We start from the raw sequence: 27,880 nt of genomic DNA, 5'->3' as shown, positions 1-27,880 counted from the left end.
GTGGTGGTGGAAGACCCTATTTTTTCATTGTACAGTTGAACCCCTTTATAAGAGGCACGTACCTGGGAGCAGTTTCTGTCTCGTATACGACATGTCTCTTATTAGCAGGTAACCATGTTTTCACTTACTAATCGGACCCTAGTTCAATGTGGGCATCGCATGACTAAAATAAGCTCAAAAGAACGCTACAGCATGTCGCAAAAGATTCATTCTAATTGATGTTTGGCCCCCAGAATGTATGAAACACTTCTGAATCTGTTTGATTCATGACTGTATTTACACTGTCTTTTACAACCGATTCTACAAGCTTTTTTCACTTTCACTGTTTGTGAAGATGAATCGTGGATGTTGAGTTCAATAGCCTGATAACAATAGCCAGAGCGCACAGCTTCTTCTGCTGTGTGCTCAGGCTATTCATTACACTTGCCGGACTGAACATCTGCGATGCGTCTTGATTGGGAGCTACGCGGGTGGGAGAGCCCGCATGTGCGGTCGCGCTCCAATGGATGGCAGTAAGCTTCAACCACTTCTGTAAGTTGCATTTCCATTGGCAGGGCTTCTCATCGTCATTTCATAGCTTACTGAACCACTGTGTGTTTGCTGAAGTTATAATAAATAGTGACTGCAGGCGTCTGTCGTCCAACTGTGTTTCCACAATGGAAGCAACTGCAATTAGTGACTGGTGGCACTGCATCTGATGTTAAAATGTCTGTCACAAGCGAGATTATTGATTAAAGTTCAAGGATAACTTGTCCCTTATAACCCACTGTCTTCTACATCCGATGTCAGCTATAAAAGAGGTCAATATAATGGGAAAGATAGGGCAGCCAACCATGTGGGTGAATAGCGTCTCTTATACCCATTTGTCTCTTACATCCATGTTTCTTATAACGAGGTTCAACTGTATTGACACTGCCTGCGTCAACAGCTTTGCTCTTTTTCAAGCACACTGTGCTTCCCAGCCCGAGATCCCTGAGCCCGGCACGAAAAGCTGGGTACGACCCTCTGGCTTTGAGAGAAGAGCTCCTTGACCAGATTTTTTACTTTGATGGCAAACAAGCTCACTCTCCTCCACCACCCACTGGAAAACGCGCGGACCTCAAATCACAAAAAGTCCAAAGACGTAAGAACTGCAAGCCGTGCTACGAACGTACCAAAGTCGAGCTCAAAACAAACGTCTTTCGCAACACCTGCAAAGTGCACCTGTGTTTCACCTCAGTCCGGAACTGCTTCGGCGCGTGGAACATGCGTCATGCTCTGCCAACCTAGAAACATGTGCAAGTGCTGGTCCCTAATGCCAAACAGCTCACACAAAAAAACGGCTATGCCTAGCCACACCAAACTTCCACAATCACGAAACGAAGCATTGTGTCACATTTTGTATATCCTAAAATAATTTTACTGTTTTTGGAAATTTTAATGTTTACACCTTCTTGAACTTTTATGTAGTTTCTTTACCGAGGTTCTTACTTTCGCATTTTTTCATGGTGTTACGTGCAGTGTTTAGGTAAAGAATTGCATTGTATGTCAAATAACAGATAATTAGCTGCATACTGGTATATGCCAAAGCAGGTTGGTGCTTTTGTTTCATGTAAAAAAAAAATTTCTACCCACACCACTCCTTTTTATCACATTTTCCGGTGGTCGCAAAAAAGTTAAAGCATGAGAATGAGAGTCGAAATATTATCAAAAAATTTACCCTCTGTAATAGTGTAAAACCTAAAACTTATGAGCCAGATTTTCTGAAAAAAAAAAGGTCGCCTATTATGCAAGTAAAGAGGGTACTATCACCTGAAAATTTGAATATTTCCGCAACCCTAGAATTTTAATCATGATGCAATTTCAGCTACATCCGACACTTTGTAAGCCGATCCTGTGTTAACAAGACAAAATTTGGGGGTAAACAGTGAATTCCGACAGCACCAGATAGGACCACTTAAAAATCTATGAGGGCCTTTGTTTGTCAGTGAACATAGATGGACTCATGATAATGATGAACATAGTTTCTGATAGGACCACTTAAAAGTCTATGAGGACTTGTATGATAATGATGAACATAGTTTCTGATAGGACCACTTAAAAGTCTATGAGGGCCTTTGTTTTTCAGTGAATACAGTGTAAATACAGTATCTGCGGCTGCGTTGTGCAGAAAATGATCCAAGCGGTTCTTGCTGATGCCTGCGTAGCTCTGACGGCATGTTGCTTTGCTTTAAGAGAAGAGTTCCAATCCGGCAATCGGCAAGTAGTTTAGCTACCTGCTTTGCTTCACGGCTGCCGCATTGTGCAGGCAGTATCCGCGGCCACATCAGTGTACTAGCTGTAGATACGCGCCGTTTTCACTTGCAGCAGCTGCTTTATACAGTTAACCATTAATTTTAACCGCGAATTTCAATGTAGCGAAATTTTAATGTAACAAAGTAAATTACAAATTTTACTGACTTCATTACATCGAGGTTTCATTTATTTATTCAGCTTACTACATTCGCCCAGAGGGCATTGTTGTAGGAGATACATAAGAAAAAAATTCAGTGGACAAATGTAATCATGAATCTCGTGATATACAGGAATAAAAATCAACAGAGGCATTCTACAACAAGAGCATTGTACAAGAGCATTGTACAAGATTATATCCCATTGTACAAGAGCAAATCAACAAGAGCATTGTACAACATCAAACGGCAACACGTGCGTGAAAAAAAAAAAAAAAAGAACAGGAAAACAAGACGAATGACGACGTAAAAAATCGACATTCTCTAAAAACAAATACAAATACAAAAAAACCAATACAAATAATTGACAGGAACACCATCGCGGCAATTCAAGAAACGCTCTTTTCACTTTCACCACGCAGATAATCCCTTAGAGCTGTGTCAAATGTAACGGCAGATGCGGAAACGATGTTTTCTGGAAGCTTATTCCAATCGCCAATTGTGCGTGGAAAAAAAGATGATTTAAAAAGCGAGGTGCGGCAATGAATTTCTCTAATCTTTTTGCTGTTGTCTCTCCTTTTTGATACGTAATCGGGCGGTTTCAGATAAGTCTGGCGGTTAATACCTGTTTTTCCGTTAGTTATCTGGTTGAGGAATAGCAGGCGGCATACTGTGCGGCGAGTTTGCAAACAGTCCCAAGACAGTGCCTTTTTTATTGCGGAAACACTAAAAAAGGCACTGTCTGGTTTGATAAAAGGTTTGACTGAACTTTGCTATCACTTCAATGCGCGAACAGCATCTTTTATGTATAGTGAATAATGTAAACTTGATTTAGACTGTTATTCTTCCTTCAATGCCACAACCACCATTTCTCTGTCTCAAGCTCCTTTGACGTAACATTTTAAGGTGATTGCCTCCCACTGCTATGGCATATTTTATCACGGCCAGCTTCCAAGGCTGAGCAAAGAATTCTACTCCAGGGCGGGTGGTTACAGAATTGGGGTTGTCTGAGTTTTTCACTCAAGCTGGGATCGTGAAGACGTCACAAAGAAGACTTGTGCCCTTTTCCGTTCCCACTCAAGACCGTGTAAAAAGTGAAAGTTGATCAAGTCAGAACAACTCTCCCCAAAGCGTTAGGTGCTTATTAGACAGTGGCCAAAAATCATTGTGAATTCACACAAATAATCCACTTTTAAAGAGCAAATTCTTCATATTGAGTGGCCTGCTGCATCTGTAAACATGTGAACCGACGAGAACCACACCCACCAACAAAAGTGACATGTAGCGACACTTTTTTCTGCCCCCCCCCCCCCGCCCTCAGTGTTAGGCCGATGGAATGGGACAGACAAATGTGTGGCTGCCCAACCGCGGTCGTTCCCGATTTGGCGTCAACCGCAAGAGGGACACGTTAGCAGAAGGCGTGCCAACGAACGCGCGGGGAAGGAGACGGGCCTCCCCGCCCTCTGCCTTACCGGGCACGCACGAGTACTGCTCGAAGTCCCGCACCCCTTCCTGGCGCAGCAGCAGCTCGTCGATGCAGAAGTTGCCCGTGAAGGAGCGGCTGGGCTTGGTGAGGATGGCGTACGCCGCGTCCGCCATGATGCTGGGCTTGCGGCCGGCCCCCTGGCTCTGCTCGGCCCCCATCAGCATCTCGGTGGCTGCCGTGTGGATGGCTGCGGGGGAGAGGCGAGGCTCAGGCACCCACCCACGGATCCGCTTTGCCACCCGCCGGCCTCGACTGACCCTTGAGGGAGAACACCGACCGAGTAGCGAACCTTGTTCACACTTAATTTATTGCAGACAAAAAAGGGCCTTAACTCTTTCGGGACCGCCAGAAAAAGTGATGAAAAATGGAGGTCTCGGTACAAATTTTTTATTACACAAAGCAAAGGCACCATCCTGCCTTAGCATATACCAAAATGCAGCTAATTATATTGTTACATGGCGGCAGGACACAGATGAGGCGAACGATGCGATGGGGTGAAGCGATCTATTCACATTATGTACATTCGGCCATGACAGATTGCGCAAGATGCGCGCCAGGCACTTCGTAGTCGTAGTCTTCGTCATCGTTCTTGTTTCAATGCACTGTGGGGCATTGTACACCTGAGCTCCATAACAATATGTTCTTTGACATACAATACCAAGTTTTACTTCAACTCTGATGATAGAACCATGAAAAAATCTGAAAGTAAGAACTTCGTAAGAAAACTAAAGAAAAATATGGAAAAAAGCGTAAATATAAAAACATTAAAAAAGAATAAAATTATTTTGGCATATACGAAATCTAACACAATGCTTTGTTTCTTTATCGCAAAAGTTTGATGCGGCTAGGTGTAACTGGTTTTTTGTTTTGTGTGTGATCTCTTTGGCACTAAGGCCATGGCTACGGCGTCGCCCAGGTACATGCCTGGCTCTCGTCTCGGCGAAAACTTGATCCGTTTCTGCGCTGGTGGCAGGACATCACCACCATAGGTAGTTACCACCCTAGCGAATAAATATAAACCAGCCAGAACATATTTCAAGCGCACAAAGCTACTCCAGAACCAATTGAAACCGAAACCAACACCCACCTTTGAGCGCGATTTGATGTTCCAGGCTGATCGACACCCGAATCCTCACTCGAGCTGAAATCCATTCTCTAAAGCCGCATTCCGACTTTTCACTGCCACTCTCATCGTTAAAATCAACAGTAGAAGGCGAAGATATGCGAGACGAGACGAGGCGGATTTTTTATCGCGCTCGCACGAGTATGACGCCATGTTTGTTTACATTCGAAAACACTGCCCGTCAGAATAAAATATCTGATGCGTTGCCACCTGGCGATAAAAAAAGAAACTTCACAGAAGAGAAAACTCCAGTTTTCAAACTATCTCCTAGATGTCGCTAGGTGTGCCATCGAGCGAAAATTTGTATTCTGCAGGCTCGCGAAACCATCGATCATATGTGATCGATGGCCTATGGAGCGGTCCCGAAAGAGTTAAGTAGGCTTTCAAACGTGACGCAGGCAGCGAGCATACATTGGGTGCAAGGTTCCGCTGTTGCGATTCAGGGTGCTGGGCGCTGTCTGTACTATTAGAGATTCTAAATTTAGTCTTGCAGCCAAATTTGTTGTATCGCCTTGCATGCCCTGTCCAACTACACCGGAGGCACCTCGAAGTAAACCGCATCCGCCGTGGCCCGAACAACACTGATTTTTTATTAGTCCGTGATGAGTTTACACAATGCTTGTGTCAGCTGACGTCATAAGGCGCTTTCCTAGCACCATCTAGGTTACATAAACACGACTGTTCAACACAACAGAATTCTTCTCCGCAGTGATGATGCATGCATTTTTCCAGTCTGTCTCATGGCTCGTCAGCTCTGCCTGTTCGGCGAGGGCATTCGACGCCGCTTTTTTCGTTCTCACATCGTAACAGTGCTGTTTTAGACACTTTCGAAAGCAGCCTGTTTCGCCTACGTACACAGCGTTGCGGTTTGCACAGGGGACCTCATATATCACTCCGGGAAAGCTTTCTTCAGGAAGCTTATCCTTTACGCGGGCCAGTGTGTGCCACAGCTTCTTTGATGCCCATCATAGCTGCACAGAACACGAGCCAGAGGGACGTAAGGAATGGCTGCCCATTTCTTTTTACCCGCACTGGGCGTAGTCTGCCGAGCCATCTTTCTTTCCATGGATAAAACAAAAGTGTCAGGGTAGCTGCAGCATGAGACATCCTGACGAATTCTCTTCATGTCGTTCGCCACCTCTTCCGGTGCCTAAAACAGCAAAACGCCCAAAAACAGCACTGTTACGATGTGAAAACAAAAAAGTGGCATCGAATGCCCTCGCCGAACATGCAGAGCTGATAAGCCACGAGACTGGAAAAAGGCACGCACCATCACTGCGGAGAAGACTTTGGGTGCAAGATTTTAAATTTAGAATCTCTAATAAGGCAGACAACGCCTAACACCCTGAATCGCAACAGCAGAACCTTGCACCCAATGTAGGCACTCTGCCTACGTCACATTTTAAAGCCTACTTAAGGCCCATTTTTGTCTGCAATAAATTCATTGTGAACAAGGCTCCCGCGCGGGAGCCGAAACGTCTTTTAAGTTTTCCATTTTCACTACTTGGTCGGTGCCCTATTTCTCCCTCCCGACCCCATGGGCGCCCGTCAAACCCTTGACTTCCTCGACTGACCCGTTTCAAATGCGTGCCTGCGCCACTGAAAACGGCCGCACCTCTCGCCACCTGGTTACGTGAAAGGGAGTCTGATTCAGAAGCCTCACATTGCCGGCTGCGCGCAAATCTCAGAGTCAATGCTTGCGCTCATTGCTTCCTTATTTTGTTTAAGCGCTTCCACTCCTCACCATTCCCCGACACCACAATGCCCAGTATTTGACCAGAGGTGCTCTTTTTAGGGATGAAAATTGGAAAAACCTAAACTTCTTGCTCCCCCCTTTTCTGTTCTCAAAATGTCTACCTCTCGCAAATTTCCCGGCCACTCGCCCACCAAGAAGACTCCTCTGCTGTAGGCACAGCTGCGACTTGAAAAAGTTTGTCGCTGTTCTCAAAAAAAGCAGTCCAGAAGGTCAACCCAAATGCAAGAGGTAAAATCCAGCTCAAATTGCCTGGACAAGAAAAGCAGAAACCTGTCAATGGAGGAAAACTCTGCAATTCAACAACTTCAACAAAATGAGCACATTGTCATTCTCCCTGTTGACAAGGACAACTCAACAATGGCTTTACACTGCCATAAATCCTACAAAAAGGTTTGGCTTTTGCTAGGCAAGGACATGTACCGCATTTACAGTGTAGACCATTTATATAACGTAACCACTTACAGTGCAGGACTGCACACAATGCAGGTTTGCTTCCCACAGAACTCAATGCATAAGCATACCGCTTGAACCGTGGTTGCCTGAAGTGCAATACAGTAAAACCTCGTTACAAGAGACTCTGTTACAAGAGACACTTGGTTATAAGAGACATTTGAATGAAGACGGCTTGGTTGGTTTTCCTGTGTTTGCCATGTTAGCAACATTGCGTACAAGAGACCTTGGTTACAAGAGACATGATTCCCGGGTCCCTTGAGTGTCTTTTGTAACGGGGTTTCACTGTACCACTTAGAGGGAGGTTTATTGTCGAGTCCACTGATCAACTGGTGCAGTTGGGGCATCGTTTTAGGGTCGCAAAAATGAAGAGAGACGACTGAATCAGACGTCTGACGCAGCATGCCCTCCCTGTGCTCCCAGCAAAGGAAAAAAAACCTCTAGTTTGCGTGTCCCCTTTGCGCTCGTATGATAACCACAGCTGCCCTCGCTCTTGGCGCACCTCTGAAGATAGCGAGGTCCCACATGAGTGCGGGAGGTTCCCACTAACTGCACACTGAGCTGATAAGCAACCGCCTTTGGCTTCGCGAATGCAGGGAAAGCCAGCTGGAGGGGTGGAACAGGGTCCATGGGTTTGGGAGCAGTCCTGGGAGCAGGCACAAGTGCCCTTTGGAGCAGGCGTAACACCATTTCACGGCACTGTGGTGCCTCCCTAATCTCCCTACACGCTGCTGCGCATTACATTTGATCTATCTACTATATCAGGCGTTCTACCATGCACTAGAAGCTACTCTGAACCAGAAACGCTGTTGTTGTACTATATCTAGAAGTTTGCCAAATGCGGAGTTGTCTATCTTCGGCCCCAGCGAGCACGCCGCGTTATTAACGTCCGAAGGTCAAGCCTAAGGTCCGTGTCCCGTGTCTAAGGTCCAAAGGTCAAGAGTAGTTGGAAGTTTGCGCCGCGTGTCTGTCCTCACTTCGTCCGTGTCCCTTTTTAGCGCAATCATTTTATTTAACAATGGAGTACCAACGTGCCCAGGACGCTACCCTTATCATGGGAAGAGCCGAAAGAAATCAGATAACAGGCCTCTCTTCGTATTTTGTAAACGGCAAGGTTTATGCGAACCCACGGCGGCATTTCGTAAAACAAGGTGTTGGCTTGCATGTTTTCTATCTAACAGTGGTTTCAGTGCGTGGAAAGCTGAGCATAGCTTTGTCTTCGCCCGTCAAAGGACTGCGAGAGTCGCACAACTTACGCCAGAGACTACGCAACTAGAGGGTGTCAGCAGGCACGATTAAAGTTGGGCCACCTTCCACTACACAAAGCTAACCCCACAGTTGAATTGAATCGAATCTAACTTTTTTTTCTTTTCTGAATACAAAAAACAAAGGGAAGGCAAAAGGCGACCAGCCTTCCTCCCATTCCACAGGGAGTTCGTTACAAGTTTAAAATTCGTTTCAGTTTCAAGTTCACAGGCGAAAATCAGTAATTGCCTCAAAACAAATGTGCACCAAATTAACAAGCGAGGGCAGAGCATCGAAGAACTCGTCCGTTCCATACATGCAGCAACGGAAAGGTGCTGGCAGCAAAGCCGGGATCGCCAAAAATGGGCGACTATATTGATGTTCACCTCCAACAAAAAACAACCTTTCATGCGGATATTATTCTAATCTGTTTGCAAAGAGCCACAAAAACTTCGGTCATTTTCCATTGATTGTGGCGCAGCGGCCGACACCGGCAAACACTACTGTGCAAATGCAACACACAAAAATTCAAATAGAAGGCATGCAGTCTGTGGCCTTACGGCTAAGCCAAAGCCGAGTTCCATAGCCGCTCATAGTGTTGATGAAACCGAAAACAAGATGTCACAGCCAAGTTTTCGGGGCTGGGCGTCATGTCGGTCGTATCTCGCGGCTCAATTCAGGCGCTGCAGCGTAGGGCGGCGCTGATAAAACGGCGCGCAACAGAGTCGGTTTGGCGCAGGATGGCGCAGCTGTTCCACCCCTGCAGCCTGTGTTCCCATCATGCTGCCTGGCCTTTTCTCTCCCTGTGACATCCACTGCTCGAGACGCTGACAAACGCAGATGTGCTCCCTCAGAATGCAAACATGAAGTTAATTAAGCTGCGCTTCCAGTTACAAGACCGTGCAGCAGCGTGCGACGTGGAAAAAAAAAGATGAAACAAAGACCGTGCCTCTGGTTCCAAATGGCGTTCGTTTAAATGGTGATAAACAAGGAACAACTGAAAGGTAGGTTGCAATGCACTTTGATTCACGCATGTTTTGTTTATAGTGCGGCACCACGTAGAGTGCAGATTTTTGCGGCTCCCGCGACATACGCGGTCTACACTTTACTCCAGCCGAACTTACAAAATTCGCACACTTGCATGATGTATGAATTGTCCTTTCGTAAGTTGCCAAACCCATTTTGAAATTGTCCCGGTGTGCAGTTACCACCTTCAATCCACGATTGCAGCAACCCTATCCCGCCGCCCAAGAAGGGCCTAAAGACTGAGCAATGCTTCATAACTGAACAAGTTGCAGCCACATCGGGGTCACTACTCTTGTCCCGCCTACCATTTGGCTCTGCTACCCCTGGTAACCTCGCTTTGCTTTTACATGACGGAGGAGCCTTGCGGCCAAGGTCTCCCCCACTCAGCACCCCAGCAGGGTGACGTCAGTGTCGAAAAAGCTCCAATAGGGTTTGGCTCCATGTTTCACAAGATGCACTACTGGTTGGGCCAGCGTGGGGGTACCGATAAGAAGTGTACTAAGTGCGTAAAAAAAAACAGCTTTATCGACTGTAAACTGCAGGGGATGTGACATACGGCACCTGCACGGGCGCTGATGCCATTTGGACGCTCTGACGTCGCACACTACAATGCTGAGGTAGTGCCAGCAAGCTTTGCCAAACCGAACCTGCTACTCAACACCCTGGCTTGCAAGTGCAATTCCATGAATTTTAATGCGGGTTTGAACACGGATATGCGCTGAAGATTTCTTTCACCCTGTGCTACCACTTTATCAGTTCAGTAATGAAGTGCACTTGAATTTGTTGCCGAGTTCAGTCACGTGGGCGCAAGTCAAAAACTGCAACAGTGCATGTAATGTAGTGCTCCACTAAAGCAACAAAATCATGATGTCGTGGACGGAACCTTTCAAAGACGACTGGCTCACTGCATGAAATCATGGGCTTTTCGCACTAAGCTTGACATTGAAAGGCCTGCCAACCATATTTCCCAGCCATTCACAAGTGAAAGTCAACCTTCTGTATGGTCAACAAACACAAAGAGTTTTAAACTACGCTAAAGGAAATCATTTTCATGTGGCACAAAAAGTAATGAACATCGAAAAGTGGCGACGACTGGTGACTAAACTTGTCATTACAAGCAGTAGGCACACATGTGACCTAAAAACGCTTTTGCTGGCTAAAATTCCAGCAAAGTGTACCAAAAACATGCTAGCACATATTTATGAAAATTGGTATGGTTAGCTGCCACACTTCAAGAGCTTTCTGACCAAAAACTTAAAACTACCTTCCATATCTCCTAGATCAGCCTTGTTTTCTGAACGCACTTGTAGAGCCCCTTAACGGAGTAAAATTGATTGATTGATTGTAGGGTTTAACGCGCCGACGCAACGCAGGCAATGAGGCGCGCCATAGTGGAGGGCTCCGGATTAATTTTGACCGCCTGGGGATCTTTAACGTGCGCCGAAATCTCGAACACACGGGCGTTTTTGCTTTTCGCCTCCATCAGAAAAGCGGCCGCCGCGGCCGGGAATCGAACCCGCGACCTCATGCTCAGCAGCGCAACGCCTTAGCCACTGAGCCACCGCGGCGGGTAACAGAGTAAAATTGAAATGCATCACACGAATGGGCTCCAGAGTACAATGCTGCAGACAAAAACCGGTCAGCGATCCCTTTAAAGTTTACAGTCGCAAGAGCATTAAGTATGCCAGTTTTCTTTCTGCACTGTTTTTCTCTTGCGCTTATCAAAATACCCACAGTGTGTGGTGATAAGGTGTGGGGGCAACTTCCGTTGTCATTCTTAAAGGGACACTAAGGGCTGAGTAAAATTGAGTTTAAACTGAAAGATCACACGTTTCGTAGCACTCTGTTCTTTATCGATGAGCAACGATGCGTTATTTGCTCAGAAATAAGTAAACAAAGCCGGTGTTTCCCTCGCCCACTTCCCTTTCATTTTTTGTGACGTAGCCATTGCGTCACAAAATAGGAGGGAATACCAAGCTCACTCTAGGGATGGCGGCGGCATGGCAAAGTGGCACACGGGTATATTACAGCAAAGTTTCTCTGGCTTGATTCCCCCCCCCCCCCCCCCCAGAGTGAGAAACGCGCCGAGATGCGCCCGCATCCTCCGGCGTCTCAGACACCATCAAGCCGGCTCCGCCCATGGAGGGCTGCGGCCAGGCCGCTTCTGAAGCAGCAAGCACCGTTTCGAACATCAAGCACAGCGTTCTCGGCTCCCAACTGGTGCCTTTTTATCCCCTCTTGCTGCAATCACAGCCATCTCACATCATCTTCCCTCGCGCAGCACGAACCTAGCACGAAATAAACGAAATAAAAACACGGGGCGTCGGCCCCTGCTCTCACATTTCTGCCGTTTTCTGCCTCATTAAACAACTGCCAGTTGCCAGAATGGCGTATTCAGATCCTCAGCACTGCAATACAGCGATACAGGCCAACTCGCTTCCACCCGTTAGTCTCCCTTCAACACCTACCAGAGTACAGAAAATGATGCACGCGGGCCCGGAACGGAGCGCTAAAGCAGGCTGTGCAGTGCGGGCGCGCCTCACAACTTGTGCCAACAGGGAGGGGCGTGCCTATGGTGGCATTTTCAACGCTTTCAGAGCAGCCAAGTCTCACAACCCAGAGATCTGATGCAGAATCGTAGCACATTTCGTTACCGCTTTATCAGCTCCTCTAACACACTAGTAACTTTGTGCCAAAGGTTCCATTCTTGCTAGGGGGCCTTCTTCGCACACAGCGCACAGAAACAGGGCACAAACCGGGCTGCAGACACAACGCTGACTTACAACTGAAAGCTTTGTTGAAAACAGCGAACCCCTGCGCCGCTTGCAATGACGGGCACAGTGCCCTGCCTTGCAACAAGCTTCTCAACATTGCTGTGGTGCTCTCGAAACCCGTCATTCGTGCATTTCCCCGACTGCCCACCGTATTTTTTCCAGCATGGCGAGGGCAACGAGCATTAGCTTCCTCCTTGCAGGCTACAAATTACTGGTGCTGCTTTGTGTTGCAATCTAGACCTTTTTATTACACCTTGAATTCACATTTGAGCCTATTCAAACTGGTTGTTTAGGTGTCACGAGAACACTAGCTGCCCCTGCGCGGTTAGTAGTCTTCTTGTTGTGTGCGACTGCGTGACCGTAGGGTATCTGCAATGAGCACGGGGAAGAAGGAGTTCAGGAAGTACCGTATCTACTCGCGTAATGAACGCACTTTTTTTTCGCGTAAAGCAGAAGCAAAGTTGGGGGTGCGTTTATTATGCCGGGTAATTTACCGGAAACATCTTCAGAATGACGAAAGAAGGCCGCAAGGAAAAAAAAAATAATGCATTAGATAACAAACCTTTCGCAATAAATATACGCGTACACACTTAGGCAACAAACGCCGTTTTTATTGAACTCCACTCGTCTTCGTTTGCCAAGGCTTCACTTCGTCAATTCATAAATGTCTACCGGCAGCACGGTTTTCATGCTCAACTGCGTACCACACAGCCTTTAACTTAAAACTGGCCGTGTAACTGACACTTCGGCCCATTACCGACTGAAAGATGCAAGACGGGTAGAAAAGCAAGTAAGTAACAATACTATCACGAAAAAAAGCAGGGCAAGACACTCAGCAGAGTGAGCAGAATGAGCGTCGTCGTGATTGGCTGTCCCATGACGCCGTGCCAGAGTGGTTGTTCTTTTTCACTCCGAGAGGTGGCTCTAGGTTGCATGCGCTATCACCATCAGCGGGAGCGAGTGAAGTGGCAAAGCTACAGTACGGTTTTTCGTGGGACTGCAGGGTTGAAATGTTGGGGGCGTGTTTGTTATGCAGGGGAAAAACTAAAATAAAGAAACCTAATTTTGATGAATAAAGTTGGGGGAGCGTTCATTATGCAAGTGCCTTCATTACGCAAGTAAATACGGTAGGTGCAGAAAATACGGCAATAAAAGGAAATGCCAATCTCCCACATCTGTGCACGTGCCTTGAGAAAAAATATCGTGCAAGAGGAGAAGTGGAACGCGACTGGGCTCTTTGGCTAGCGGAAGATATATGGGTGCGCTTGCACAGAACACCCACCGACAGTGCCCGCGCCACCGCTCCGGGACGTAGTCACCTACCACCTCATCATCCAGGCTCGTGCCGTAGTGCTGGTCAACAGTATCTGCCACAGCACTGGCCACCCGTGCCGGGATACCGTGCCTGCCATTCCAGCTGCGCTTGGCGGGACACCTGCGCTCATGCACTGGGCCCCCTACCGTTCCGGTCAACGTGGCACCAGTGACATCACCGTCCCATGGCAGACTACAGGACAAGTTACAACGAACTACGCTAGTTAGACCAGCCTGGTGCTTCTTCTCCCTGGCCACCACCACAGTGGGACAGCGGAGGACTTGCCCACGCTTTCTTTTCCCTTCCTCTTTCGTTCTTGCATTTCTTTCAACTCCCGTGCCCTGTTGCCCATCCCCGTTTCCCCGCTCCACACAACACCACCTTCGTGTCGTGGCTCTGTCACCTCGTGTGTGCACATCTCGTCGATCAACCCCCGAAACCTGATATCATCACAGGATTACACGCGGCCGGCCTTTAACGAGAGAAGGCTACACGCTGCAAGTGTACTCATTTTGTTTGCTGTCCCAGTATGTGCCGTTCAGCCTTCTCAATAAAACTTTGGGTTGTTCGTCAGTGCTGTGTCCGCATGCCTCCTTCGTGTCCTGTGCACGCATGCTGTGCATGAAGAGGGCCCAAGCCCCAACCAGCCCTCCAGCTGCCCGCACTGCGTTGTCACCGCTGGTATCTGCGCAGCGCCAGTGCGCATGCTTTTCTCGCCTTTGCTACAAACGCTTTCTGCAAATATAAATGTAGCGAAATTTCAACGCAATCTTTTGAACTCAGTTTCAACAGACGCTTAACTCTTTCGTTACCACGCCTATTCAAATCGATCACCGGTGATCGATGATTTATATTGCCTATTTTGACATGTTGTAGCCATTTCTCGTACATTTAATGCGGCCAGTGGTTAGTCTAGGCACTGCCCTTTTAGAATCAGTTTAAATTTTCCCGCTCCGGCAACATTGAGATTTCTGGCGGCGTTTTTTGCGAGCTGAGGTGCGTGTGTTTTTGAGGAAGGGGGCGTGGCTGCTGCACTTGAGAAAAAAGGATGCAGGTCGTTGTTAGGCTGCATTACCATAATATTTTTTTTATCAAAAGGCTCCTGGCAAGTCAGATACCAAATAATGGGGTCAGTTTTGTAATCCGACAGCGTTGAGAGGTGATAATTACTTGAAAATGGCCCCAGCTATTCACTAATGATCTCTGGTTCGGACAAAGGGCAGCTTTATTCTCCCAAAGCTTATTTCTGATGGTCCCCCGTATGTCTAGCAAGTGTGCCTGACATTTTCAACCAGTTTCCAGCAGTTTCGTTTTCGTTTTCGCATTGCGAAATTCATATTTGGCGCTACTACACAGTTACCCAACTAACAAGCTCATTTGCCATGGCACCTCCGTTGCCCGCTACTGCTCCTCAAAACAAGCACGCCGCTCGCGCTTCCACTTTATCTACGCCTTGCTTCTGCGATAAGAGCTTTTGCTGAAAGTCAAACGATAACACCAAGTCGTTGGGTATCAGTTCAGACAAAGAGAACGCTTCCAATTGGCCTTGAACACTGCCAGCTGTTCACCGGCCAGTTTTGGTTTCATACGAGGGTATTTCCGGAGGTCTAGTGTGGCTTCTTAGTAGTACTTTCTATTCTGACAAAGTCTCCAACAGCTTTGTATTTGTTTCTTTTCGAAATTGTTAGGTGGCGCTGCAATGCAGTAGGCTCGTAGAGCTGAACTCGCTTCATAGCCCGACGGCGGCTTGGTGAAAGCTTGCTGGGCATGATTCTAGCGCATCGTACTTTATTCCTGCAAGCAGGGCTACCATAGTGAGTCAGAACATGATAATAAACCGCAAATCAAAGTTCTGATTGATAAGTGATCATCAGAACATCAACAAGCATCAACCAAAGAGTTTGGTTCTCAACTCCAAGCGGATTTTTTTTCATCGCTTGCTTGCCTTCAATATTGTGCCGGTCATAATCATTGACAAGGTGTTTTTACATCACGTGGAGGCTAATTTGGGCCTTTAATAATGTCAAACCACCAGATTTATTTTAGAGAACTACCCAAAATAGCAAAACTTGAAATAGAGGTTGGGCTTCACCACATGGCATGGGCACCACGTGGGCTAACATTTTCTTTTATATCTGACAAATTGTACCGCGCAACTCAACTTTTTTTTCTAGGACGGGTTTTTGAAATGTCTACCTACAAAATGCATATTTTAAATTTTTTCTACTCCTGGTGGTTTATTATACACAACTTACTTTTTCCTTATTTTCTTCGACGCGTGTACAAAAATTTCTAATTTGATAATTTTTTTCGAATCATTATTTAGGAAAACATTATTAAAACTGGTGTCGTTGGAAAGCGCGTGGAATAATCTGCATTTTATGTCACTGCAATGTGTGCCTAACCAATATGTATAGCACAAAAAAATGTTTTGTTAGACCCTTCAAAATTGGTCAATTTCCCGCGGTAACGAAATAGTTAACCGACTTCACTCCATTGAGGTTTTGCCGTAGCACGCACTAGTGCAAAACTCCGTGGAGGATAGGGTGGCCAGTTGAAGAGGCCCGGCTCTCGCGATGCAAGGAGTGGGGCTCACCCGTCTTGGGCCACACCGCGTTGACCGCGATTCCGTCCGGTCGCAGCTCCTCCGCAAGGCCCAGGACGCACATGGACATGCCGTACTTGGAGATGGTGTACGCTGCACGGCATGCGTCGCTCGGTCAACAAACTCCACAGACCTCTCGACAAAGGTCCCTCCCGGCAACAACCCTACGGTCCCCCAATGGCACACACGTGCAGCCACGGAACCGGCCTCGCACACTGCGCGGACGCTAATTTGGCGCAAGAGGTCAAGATGCCAGCAGGTGCCAAGACACGTCAACATCCCACTCAGAGGTGGAGACATATCCAACACAATCAAGGGTACCAATCACACGTCGAATAATCGCGAGAAGGAACAGGTCTAAGCACAGCGCTGCTGAGGCACATTATTGGGGAAGAAGAAGTCCTGACACTAGCCCCAACAGACAAGCGCATGACAGCAGCACCAGGACAGCTGCCCAGCTATGTAGTTCAAATAATTTGCAGGCTTTCGAAACACAACAGGTCTGCAGCCATAAATTCCCCCCAATAACTTCTGAAAAGTAAGCGCCATTTTTGCACAGAAAGTGCGTGCCAACACGCACATGCGCACACACGCATGCACGCACTCAATCGATGAAGCTTCAGAAATGAATGAACCTTTCTGCATACAGAGACAAGGCTTTGAATATGCTACCCTGCTTTCTTTAACCGTTTCACTGCCACGTTTTTTCTGACCGATTTTTCACTCACTGCCATTTTTTTTGTATGACTTTTGTGAAACTTATAATGCTACTAATGCACACTAGCATGCTCTGCGGGACACCCACAGATTTTTATGCAGGTGTATCTAATCCAATGAACAAACACGCAACTTAACGCTTCACTACACACACACTAACTAATTAACCAAGTACTTAATTGCTAATTGGGAAGTCCAGTAGTTTAGACAACTTGCCAGAGTGATATTTTTTTTTTTACAATACAGCTTTACACAATGGCAGCTTGCCTTGGAGCCCTGCACGGGACTGACTTTAAGGCCTGGTCCCGGCCCGAGCCCACTTCACGAAGCCCGACCCCGATCCCAGCCCTGCAACGCCGGGGCCGAGGCCGGCCCAGTCACGGGCGTACATAAGTTTGCTTGGCCTGGACCTGTCCCGGGCCCGTGGTATGAAGACCAGGCCCGGCCCAGGCTCGGTCTTTTATTTCTAAGCCTAGGGAGGACCCATGCGTGCGTCACCAGGCCCACGCTAAGACACTGAACGTAATTTGTTTATTACATTTGGTGGAGTGTGTTCATACCGGGCAATCAGATGGAGCATCTAATCTGTACAAGCAACTTTCATGAAACGCAAAAAATAAGGGTTTAAAAGTGCATGCAGGTAAGCTTTCACTGTCTGCAGCTCACGTCACATTGGGGTAATAATAGCATGTACTCTCACACCAGAGACACCACCACTATTGGTGACCAAATTCTTCGAAACACCACGCGGTCGTCTTGGCCACAAGTTGGTATGGTCAAATTTTTGGAGCCGCGCTTCATTTCTCCAAGTATGTACGCGCATTAAAACGTTTTGCCTGCGTTACTTTCTCAGCAGTGCTGCTTCTCTAGCACGCGAGTTCGATTCCCGGCCCAGCAGCTGCGTTTCGGTGAGTGCCACATGTAAAACACACGTGTACACAGACGTAGCTGCAGAGGTCCAGGTTGTCTGAATTAATTCCTGCCCCGATAGGGCATTCATTGTAATCGTATCTTTGGTATGTCATACCCCAAAATACAAAATCTTGTTGCAGTACATGAAATGCCATTAAAATTATACTACGGTGACTATTAGACCTAGCAAAACCCGTTTTTGAAGCAATGCACACAACTATAGCATCAAGAAGCACATGAAAATAAACCGAAAACTTTTCTTGTGACGCTGTTTTCTACACTTTGCGTAATAAATAATTACGGGCAGCAGGCCCATGAATTCAAGCCCGAGCCCGGCCCGGGCTTGTGGCATTCAGCCCCGGCCGTAACCAGGCCGACCGAAAAAATGCTTCTGGTGGCCCAGGATTTCATGCAGCCCGAGCCCATGCAGTGCTCTCGGTTGCCTTGGTTGCGCTGATGAGGGAAAGACAAAGCGTGGCGGGTGTCGAAAACTGTGCTCCATCACTTGCGTAAAACTTGCCCTACAAGTTCTTTGTGTTCATACGACCTCTCCACAGATGACGCAACATACCAGCAATGTACCTTTTTTTTTTTCTTCTTCCACGAGTTGTCCCGAGAGTGGAAGCAAAAGGGATAATAAAAATGGGAACTGCTTTTTCACTATTAGAGGTGGGCGAATATTTGAAACCTCGAATACTCCTTCGCGAACAGTGTTTGTGTTTGCTGTTCAATTCAATCCACAGCCCAGGTTAAGTGCTCAAGGCTTCGAATACAGTCGAACCCCGCAATAAAGAAACCGCCGGTGAAAGCCAAAAAATTCCCTTTTGTGTGGGAATTTCTTTGCCACGACAATGACACACAAACGACGAGGAAATCGCCGCCAACCAAAGATTTATTTACCAAAGGTCGGTTATATCACTCTGCGAGCCTTAACTTGCAGTAACTTCCCAGCCCAGCTCTCACACTACAGGAAGTGCTTCATTGCTAGCCGTGTGCGCCAAAGAACGACCGAATCGGGTCAAATGCATTCAAAACAACCCACGGGTTCGCCTTCTCTGCACGTTTATCTCCTTGGTCCTCGGCGCTGAATATGACCGACCAGCATGGTCCACCTACTTCTATTGACGAACTTTGCCGGAAAGTGGCACATCGGTGTTCCAATGCTGTCCAAGCGACTAAGTGAGCACCGCTTTGTTGACGTCCAGAGAAGCCACAGCCATCCCGGTTTTGTTCTGCGCACGTGTACCAATAAAGAGTGGCGCCCTTCTTTTCAAAATGCTAGAGCGAGCTGCAGGTGATTCAAAACTTCTCGGCGCAATCCTACCTTCCTCCCCCTGGGCCACTGAAATGGGCAATGATGGCTGCCTCACCTTGCAGTAATAAAAACTTCCGTTTTTGATTGAGGGCAAACATGCCAATTGCCACACACGCAATGATCGCACACGTGCTGTTCAGCGTTAGCCGCAAGCGTAGCCCAAGCCAAAGCCGTGCCATGAGCCACCATGTGTCGCCTCCTGGTGGTGTTGCTGTGAGGCCGCCTCCACGGCCACCTGGTGCACAGTCTAATACAGTTGAACCCCTTTATAAGAGACACGTACCGGGGAGAAGTTTCTGTCTCTTATATGAGATGTCTCTTATAAGCAGGGTACCATGTTTTCACTTACTAATCAGACCCTAGTTCAATGTGGGCACCGTATGACTAAAATAAGCTCAAAAGAATGCCACAGCATGTTTCAAAAGATTCATTCTAATTATTGTTTGGTCCCAGAATTTATGAAACTTTGTTTGCTTCATGACTGTATTTACACTGTTTTTTACAACCGATTCTACAAGCTTTTTTTCCTTTCCTTGTTTGTGGGAGATGAATCGTAGATGTTGAGTTCACAAGCCTGATTAATAGCCAGAGCGCACAGCTTCTTCCGCTGTCTGCTCAGGCTATTCATTACGCTTGCAGGACTCAACGTCTGCAGTGCTTCTTGATTGGGAGCTACGCGAGTGGGAGAGCCCGCATGTGTGATTGCGCTCCATCCAATGAATGGCAGTAAGCTTCAACCACTTCTGTCAGTTGCATTTCCATTGGCAGGGCTTCTCATTGTCATTTCATAGCTGACTGAACCACTTTGTGTTTGCTGAAGTTATAATAAATAGCGACTGCAGCTGTCTGTTGTCCACCTGTATTTCCACAATGGAAGCAATTGCAATTAGTGACTGGTGGCACTGCATCTGAAGTTAAAATGTCTGTTACAAGCGAGATTATTGATTAAACTTCAAGGATGACTTGTCCCTTATAACCAATCTTCTACATCCAATGTCTGTTATAAAAGAGGTCGATTTAATGGGAAAGATAGGGCAGCCAACCATGTGGGTGAATAGTGTCTCTTATACCCATTTGTCTCTTACATCAGTGTCTCTTATAACGAGGTTCAGCTGTATGTAAACAAATATGGTGGCGGCCATGCAGGCGCGCTGCGGCAGAAATTTACACTTTGAATCTGAAAAAAAATGCATTTCAGCCCTTCTTGGACACCGCTAGCCTCAAGTGGGTAGGTAACATGGCGACCAGACTTGCAACAAATTTTGCTAAGGCGGGATCGCTTTCCGAAAACATTTCGTTGCCTCGAGATATGAAATACACGGGCCTCGATGGACGTTCGCTGGGAATCCGAAAATATTTCGTTGCTGCAGGAATTTCGTACACGCGGGATTTCGTTATCACGGGGTTTGACTGTAATCAAACACATTGAATGCTACGTCCAGTCAGTTTTTACCATTATTTGAAAATATCAGATTCAATCGACAGTGCCAAGTTTGATATTCGCAAACTTCTGCTTTTTGCAAATGACTAGGCGAACTTATTGCCCAAGCCATTCCTGTCCGGCACGCCTGCTGCTAAGCCGGAGACCACGTACGTCCCCCTCTAAAGAGCTGGGAGTTTGTGCCTGCCCCGTGTGCTGTGTGTTTTAGACCAAGTACTTAAAGGGCTGGTGAAGTGGTTTTGAAAGTGGGTAAATGTTTGTTTTTTACAATTAGTATGTTGGATAGTTTATGACTGCAAAAAAATTATCGTCATATCTCGCTTGGGGACTGAGATATTCGTCGATAAAGTTGACCCGATGCCCCGCCCACCGCTCGCGGCTGTGCCGCCGGAAGAGCGAGAAACCGAGAGGCAGCGACTGGAAGTAGCGTCATATTCGGAAGACGGCCAGCGGTGTGCGCCGCCGCTTCGCTGTGTCCCAGTTTTCTGAGCGAAGTTCCGAATTAAGCAGACGTGCAATGTGCCCTTTATTAATCTCAATTGTGTAGAGTTGCTACCGCGTCGATTTTCAACCGTAATGCTACTGTGTGCTTCCCTAAAGCGACTCCTAGATACCAGAGATTTCCTACCCGAGCGCCCGTGGCTACTACATTGCCTTCACGAGTAGTCGCAGGGCCGGCCGTGTCGTCGGGTGCTCTGTGCTTCATACGCGAAGAGACTGGCTCGAACAAATATGCAGGTACCCCTAGTTCCTGACCCATTATTATAAGGGGATTAAAAAATTCGTGGGACCGCAGCGCTCAGGGCTTCGCGAACTTCTTGCTCGTTTTGCCGATCGACGTTGTTGGCTGTGACGGAAACTGAGCTGAGTAGCTAGATTTTAGGAAGAAATCAAGCAAGCTGAAACATGAAGCGTTTTCTGCGCGCGGAAGCGCTCCGCACACTCGCCGGTCGTGCATTCACGTACGGCGCACGAAACGGCTCGCACGCACCACGCATGCCGCGGCAGCGACCGCTCTTCACTGCCGGCCAGAATCAAGGCCGTCGCCAAAAGCAAGTGAACGTGCGAGAGAGTGGATGAATAGTGTGGTGAAAAATTGTGCTAGAGATTGTCATCCAAGGTGATTTTGAAAGAGGTGATCGAATTTGTATCGCGATGCGGAGCGCCGACCGGTCGCGCAGCGCGTGGTCGGCAGCAACCTGCCCGAGCACGAGATGCGGCGAGACGCCGACGGATGGCGTTACCTGCGCGCAAGAATGAACATAGCACCGATGGCTAGAATGACTATCAACGTGAAAATAAGGTTTGCATGTGAGAAATGGGATGATAGTGCGGTGAAAAACTGTTTTAAGGATAGTCATTCGCGATTGTAGAGGTAGCAGTGACCAAATATCGGTCTCGGTGCTAAGCATAAAGTTCCCAACCTCCGAGGCGATCCGTGCAACCGAAGCTGGCTGGAGCTGTTCGGGAAGGTGTTTTTCTAAAGTTCGTCGGCGACAAGTGTGCTGCGTTTTGGTTCCGCTACCTTTCGGGTGACCACAACAGTTCGGTTCTCCTATTCTAAAACTGTGTTTGTGCAGCACTGACACGTTCCGCTGACCGGCCGCGCAGCGACCCTGCCCCAGCACCTCCACGCGACGCAGCGACCAGCCGCTCGCTAGCTGCTGCTTGTACGCATCGCAGGCCGCTGCACACAGCTTGTTGTACCGCCTGCCCGAATGCAAAAACAGTCGCACATGCGAAGAAGGGGATGATGGTGTGTCGAAAAAATGTGCCAGGAGTTGTGACTAGCGCTGGTGGTAAAAGCGGCGAACCAATATCTGCACAACTTCCCTGCACCCGAGAAGCATACGTCGGCCATGAGTCGTCGGGGGAGAACCTCTTTCTCAAGCTCGCCGCGAGCGAACTTGTTGCGCTTATACTTCCCTCAGGCTCTCATATTCTAAGGAAAGATTGTGTGAACCCTCCATTCACCAGAGGTCCTTCTGGCCCATATCTGAACGGGAACAGAATGAGATCGATGAGATCTTCGGCCGAGCGGTCACGGCAGCGCCGGCACTTCCGAATATGACGTCATCTGCAGCCGGCCAATCCTGAAAGGCAGCCAGCGCTCTGACTGCGCCGCCGGGCAGGCGTCGTTTATGTTGACGAAAAAAGATGGTTTGGATGTATTTACACATAAAATAAACATGTTTTTCGAATTCAGCGTCAAGAAAACCATAAAGTAATGCCCCCAACAAAATTTTCTTGAAAAGCTCTTCACCAGCCCTTTAAGCTAGTTTGACAATTCCGCTGCCACCACAACACCTGCCAGAGAGTCGACTGAACCCTCGCTGGAAAGTTAGGCCTAACGCTATGCTTGCTTTCAGCTCTAGCATGGTCAACCAGTACCCAAAGCTTCACGCACAACAGCACATTGCAAGGCTCAATGTCATGGATCTAATGCAAGGACCTGATAGATCTAAAAAAGCAACAGTATTTATGGAAGATTGTTTTTTAAGCACATTTTACCAGCAGAATAGCGGAGTGTCGAGAGATTTATTTGTCAGGAATCACTTAAAATCTCGATGCAAGGGGAACAAGAGAAAAAAAAATGTTCCCCTTTTTTGCTGGCTTTGGCTTTAGGAGCGAAAAGAAGCCACATGGCTGCCCAAGTAAAGCAGGGGAGGAACGTGACGACCCCCCACTGCAGTGCCAGGTGCCCCCCCCCCCCCCAGCATGCAGCTGCCACCAGGGGCGGGGCTCTCACCGAGGTGGTTCTGGAACCAGATGGGCTTCATGAGCAGGGGCGGGCTCAGCATGAGGATGTGCGGGTTGCTCGACTTGCGCAGGTGCGGGATGCAGTGCTTGGAGCTGCACACAGCCAGAGGGGGCGGGGGGAGAACAGCTCAGGGGGAGGTGGATCGCCACATGGCAAGGACACCGCCAAGCCAGAATAAGCTGGGAAGCGTTGGGGCGAGCAGCAGCGCGAGCCCAAGGCCGACCACCGTCGTTCCCGTCCACTTTCACCAGCGGCACAACACACAGGGGCTGCTCTCACAGGGATCGCCCCGTCACAATATCAAAAGGCGCATTACTCCAAGAGGAATTCAGGATGCACACACACCGCACCAGATGTGCCCAATGCACAGGACTCCAGAAGGATGCGGGGGGGGGACTGCACGCCACTTCTCTCACAATCGCGGCAAAAGGAATGTCACGCCTCCCCCTTGGTTAGCTTGCACAGGGGGCTGACCCACGTGAGCACTGAGCCATGAAAACTGCTTGGGCCCACAGGGAGCCTGAGAGACAAAGCTCCGCTGCCAGCTTTTCTGCCGTCTCAACGGAGTCACGATCGGGGGCAAAACGCTTCGACTAGAATTTGAGTGGACACAAACGCTACCAGTGATGGTCTCGCACTCGCTTCCAGGTTTTCAAAGCCACCCAGGTTGGTCACACTCCCCCAAAGCAGCAGGTAGTTTGAGAACCGTGTCTGCCCAATGCGTGTCTGTCACTACACTGCCAAGAGGAAATAAGCATGAATGTGCAAATGTTCAATATTCTGGACATCGCAGCAAATAACACAATATTTGATTCGATTTCGAATCAAATAGCACTATTACAAAACCGAGTATTTTTGTGGCCTTTTTCGAAGTTCGGAAACACAAATGGGCACTTCTTTTGTTAAACTCAAGATGCACAAAATTATGGCGCAGCACTTAAAAAAAAAAGAAGTGCCCCACCAAAACACCTGCAAGATGCAGTTCTTGCAATGAGTCGAACCAGTTGGGCACCCGGTGCACTAATGCACTCTGAGGGCTCACGATCGACCATGGCAGACATGCACCTGGGGCGGTATTCTCGTAACTGTCCCTTTTGAAAACGTCCCTTTTGCGTCCCTTTCATTGTGACGTACTTCCGGTTAAGAAGCGGACGTTGGCAGCATGGATAAAAGTTGGCAGTAGGTTTGCCGCGCTTGCGTTACGTCACTTCCGGTTGTTTGCTTTTAGCCAATCAGGGCTCGCCAAAAGGGACATTTTTGAAAGGGACGCAAAAGGGACAAAACTCGAGAATCCCGCCCCTGGTCTCTTTGCTAGCGGTGATGGGCTTTCCTGCAATGCACCGGTGACTTGCCGCTAAGCGGGTACTCATGGAGTTGCACTCGTCTTTTTGGCACTAGGCCAACTCCACTCTGGCAACCTCAACACATTCGCAAAAAAGTAAGTGGCGCTGCAAAATCCAGCTAGACAGTCCCCTAGATAACAAAGCCCAGCTGTATACGACTGACATACTCTCTGCTTTCTAATAAAAGGATAAGCAAAATTGATTTTTTTTCACCCTTAATGTTATTTTCTTTTCTACACAGCACATCGGAAACAGAGCAATCTTGTCTCCATTTGCACCCCTAAAAACTGCTATGAAGCTTTAAAAAGGAGTACTGACACCAAATTTTAGCTTTTTCGTTTTTGTGCTGTAAACAATACCTTTTAATCCACAAAAAAAATAAAAATCAAGCAAAAACCGATCAGCTTTCAGCACAGAAATAGTTACGCTGCACTTCTTTCAACCAGTTTTGGTTTTGGTCACTGGCAGCACAGATGGCAGTTCCGGCCACTGCCACAACTGCCAAAGGAGTTAAACGCACAGGTCAGTTGAAAAAGGAAGTTATGCTGTGCGCTAAAATGTATTTGGGAGGCCCGCATAATGAATTTGTAATGTTCTGGTTTAATATTTGAGGAATTCGAAACTGAACGTGTGTGTTATATTATTGAAGTACGTGTATGCACAACGGATAATTTGTTTTGATTTTGTTCTGATTATTTCTGATTTTCTGTTGTGCCAGCCAGTTCACTATTATTAGGAAAATTCCTGTGGTGTGATACGGACGCATTTATGTTTCGTAATATATAGCCGCACTGTTAATATCTCTGTTGACAACTTGTAGGAGCGTGAATACTTCTGGGAGTGCTGCAAGCCGTTCTAGGGAATCGGGGTTTCCTAAAAAATATGAGCTTGTTAGCGTAAAGAGATATTGGTCATACTGTCCAGTGACGCAGGTTAGTATCCTGATAATATGAGCCTGATACAAATGGCAAAGCCAATGCACCATCCATCCTTTGATTGATACCGCAGGAATCGAGACAAAAGGCTAGCTTGTCAAATTCTTCATACAAAGGCCTTTCAACTAGATATCTACTGAAGATGAGGAATGTCGAAATCCCTAATAATTGTGGGCATTAATAAAGGTGAAAAAAGTATCGTCTAAATTGCGACCAGCGCCACAGGGATTTCATCTGAAAATGCATTTTGCCGACTCGAAATAAGCCTAACCGTGCCGGAGCCGTCTAGTCTGCGAATAAAATGTTTTGGGCTCTGTTTAAAATTTTTATTTCGCAACCCGCTTATAATGATGATGTTAGGTTTTCTTGGCGCAAGGGCATCAAGGCCAAAGAGCGCCAGTACCATGGTGAGGATTATTCAAGTGGGAATATAAAGTACAGAATATGTAATAAAAGGTATCTCAAATTTCTGTTAAGAAAAGAATTCGTGTAGAGGGCCAAGTAAAAACAATTGTCACTATGACAGGGATTTTCTACGTGCACCCCTTGCCACCGTCTTTGCAGCAGCAATGAGAGGCCCTACCGGGTTCTAGCGTGCGATGGTGGCTCGGCTCACGGGTGATATGACACATACCTTAAAAAATCTACGCCTGAGAGGTACTTAAAAACACGGTTAACACAGAAAAGTGGCTCGTCTGATAAAAACAGCAATGGGTGTTGAGGGATCATGCGTGTGTACAATTCTGGAAAATGGAGCTTTCTTTGCGATTCAGGTAGTTTGCATTCTACCAGTACGTGAATGACTGATAGCGACCCTCCACACCTCAAGCAGCGTGGCTGTTCTGTTCCTTTCAATAGGTTCGCATGTGTAGCATGGGTATGGCCTATGCGCAGTCTACAGAGACTAACCTCTGTGATCCTGTCCCGTTTCTCAGGGATCGATCTACCTAACTTGGGCTTTACCATGTGCAATTTGTTTGCTGTTTGCCCATTCCAATCTTCCTGCCATTGGTCGCGCAGCCTCTTTCATACGTACGTTTTAAGATCCTCGTACCGGACGCTTTGAATATCTAGGACACTCCGAAGAGCTGCAGTTACAGCATTCCTGTCTGCTTGCTCATTTCCGGCTATGCCGCAGTGACTTGGGACCCAACAGACTGTGATTTCAAGTTTTTGTGTGGGCTGAGCACAGCAGTTATTGATTAAAGACTGGATTTTTTTGTAACTTTCCTGACGCTAAAGCCTGCACTGCACTTTGAGAATCAGTGAATATCACTGACTTTTGGACATTGTTCTGAATAATATATTCTACAGCCATTACAAGGCCGTGTGTTTCAGCAGTGAATGGATGTGGCCTTAGGCATAGTCTTTGACGTGGAAAAGTTTGGACCATGTGCAGCACATGATACTGCACCAGCTGACTTGGAGGCATCTGTGTAGAACTCAGATGCTCTGTACTTGTTCTGCAAAAGCAAAAAACGCTGCATAATTAATTCCTTTGGAGCGGTTCTTTTGTCAATCGTCACAAAAGAGAGATCACAAGAGATAGGGCAGAGATCCCATGGAGGGACAAAGTCAGCAAAGCTGGTTTTCTGAGCGTCAGTGAAGGATATTCCCAGGACTGTGGCCAGTGCCCTCACCGATAAAAGAAATGGCTCAGCCATGGCAGGTCGCTTTTTAAAAAGCTTGATAGCCTGGTTACCTAGAGTGCTGTTTGGGTGTCCGGTCAAGGATGGCACTTTTAGAGCATAATTCAACCCAGTGTACTTCCGCTGTGTCTCAAGAGACCACTGATTGGCTTCCACATACAGGCTTAAAACAGGACTCGTTCGGAAAGCGCCTGTAGCCAGACGAAGGCCAAGATGGTAGACAGGGTCTAACATCTTTAGTGCTGTTCTCGCAGCAGATTGATAAACAAGACACCCGTAGTGGATGCGGGACCTCACAAGGCTATTGATCAAGGCCAATAGGCACTTTGTGTCAGTACCCCATGACTGGTGTGAGAGGACTTTCAGTGTTCTGACTGTATCCAAACATTTAACTCTAAGGCGTTGGAGGTGTGCAATGAACAAAAGTTTGTCATCAATCCCAAGGAAATTGTGCTCCTTTTTTACTGCTATGGGTGTTTCATTGAGTTTAATAACAGGATCCAGGCGGATACCACGCTGCCTAGAGATGACCACACACGTGCTTTTTTCTGGGTTAAAACAGAAGCCATTCTCATCTGCCCATTTTGTAAGTTTGTTT

The 27,880-nt window shown here is 47.4% G+C and overlaps 1 protein-coding gene across 1 annotated transcript in view; it reads right to left on the bottom strand.

Annotated features, from left to right (window-relative positions):
- Hsdl2 (Hydroxysteroid dehydrogenase like 2) overlaps positions 1 to 27,880 on the bottom strand; it is a 59,893-nt gene that overhangs the window by 7,982 nt on the left and 24,031 nt on the right. The window contains exons 4-6 of the mRNA XM_077692937.1: positions 23,344 to 23,447; positions 16,201 to 16,302; positions 3,902 to 4,102 (exon numbers count right to left, since the gene is read on the bottom strand). Coding sequence (XP_077549063.1) covers positions 3,902 to 4,102; positions 16,201 to 16,302; positions 23,344 to 23,447 — 407 coding nt within the window. The remainder of the gene's footprint in view (positions 1 to 3,901; positions 4,103 to 16,200; positions 16,303 to 23,343; positions 23,448 to 27,880) is intronic.

Source organism: Haemaphysalis longicornis, unplaced genomic scaffold (genome assembly GCF_048455015.1).
Source record: "Haemaphysalis longicornis isolate Haplotype H1 unplaced genomic scaffold, Haemaphysalis longicornis Haplotype H1 scaffold_12, whole genome shotgun sequence".
Classification (NCBI taxonomy): Eukaryota; Metazoa; Arthropoda; class Arachnida; order Ixodida; family Ixodidae; genus Haemaphysalis; species Haemaphysalis longicornis.
This window is presented reverse-complemented; position numbering and strand designations above follow the sequence as displayed.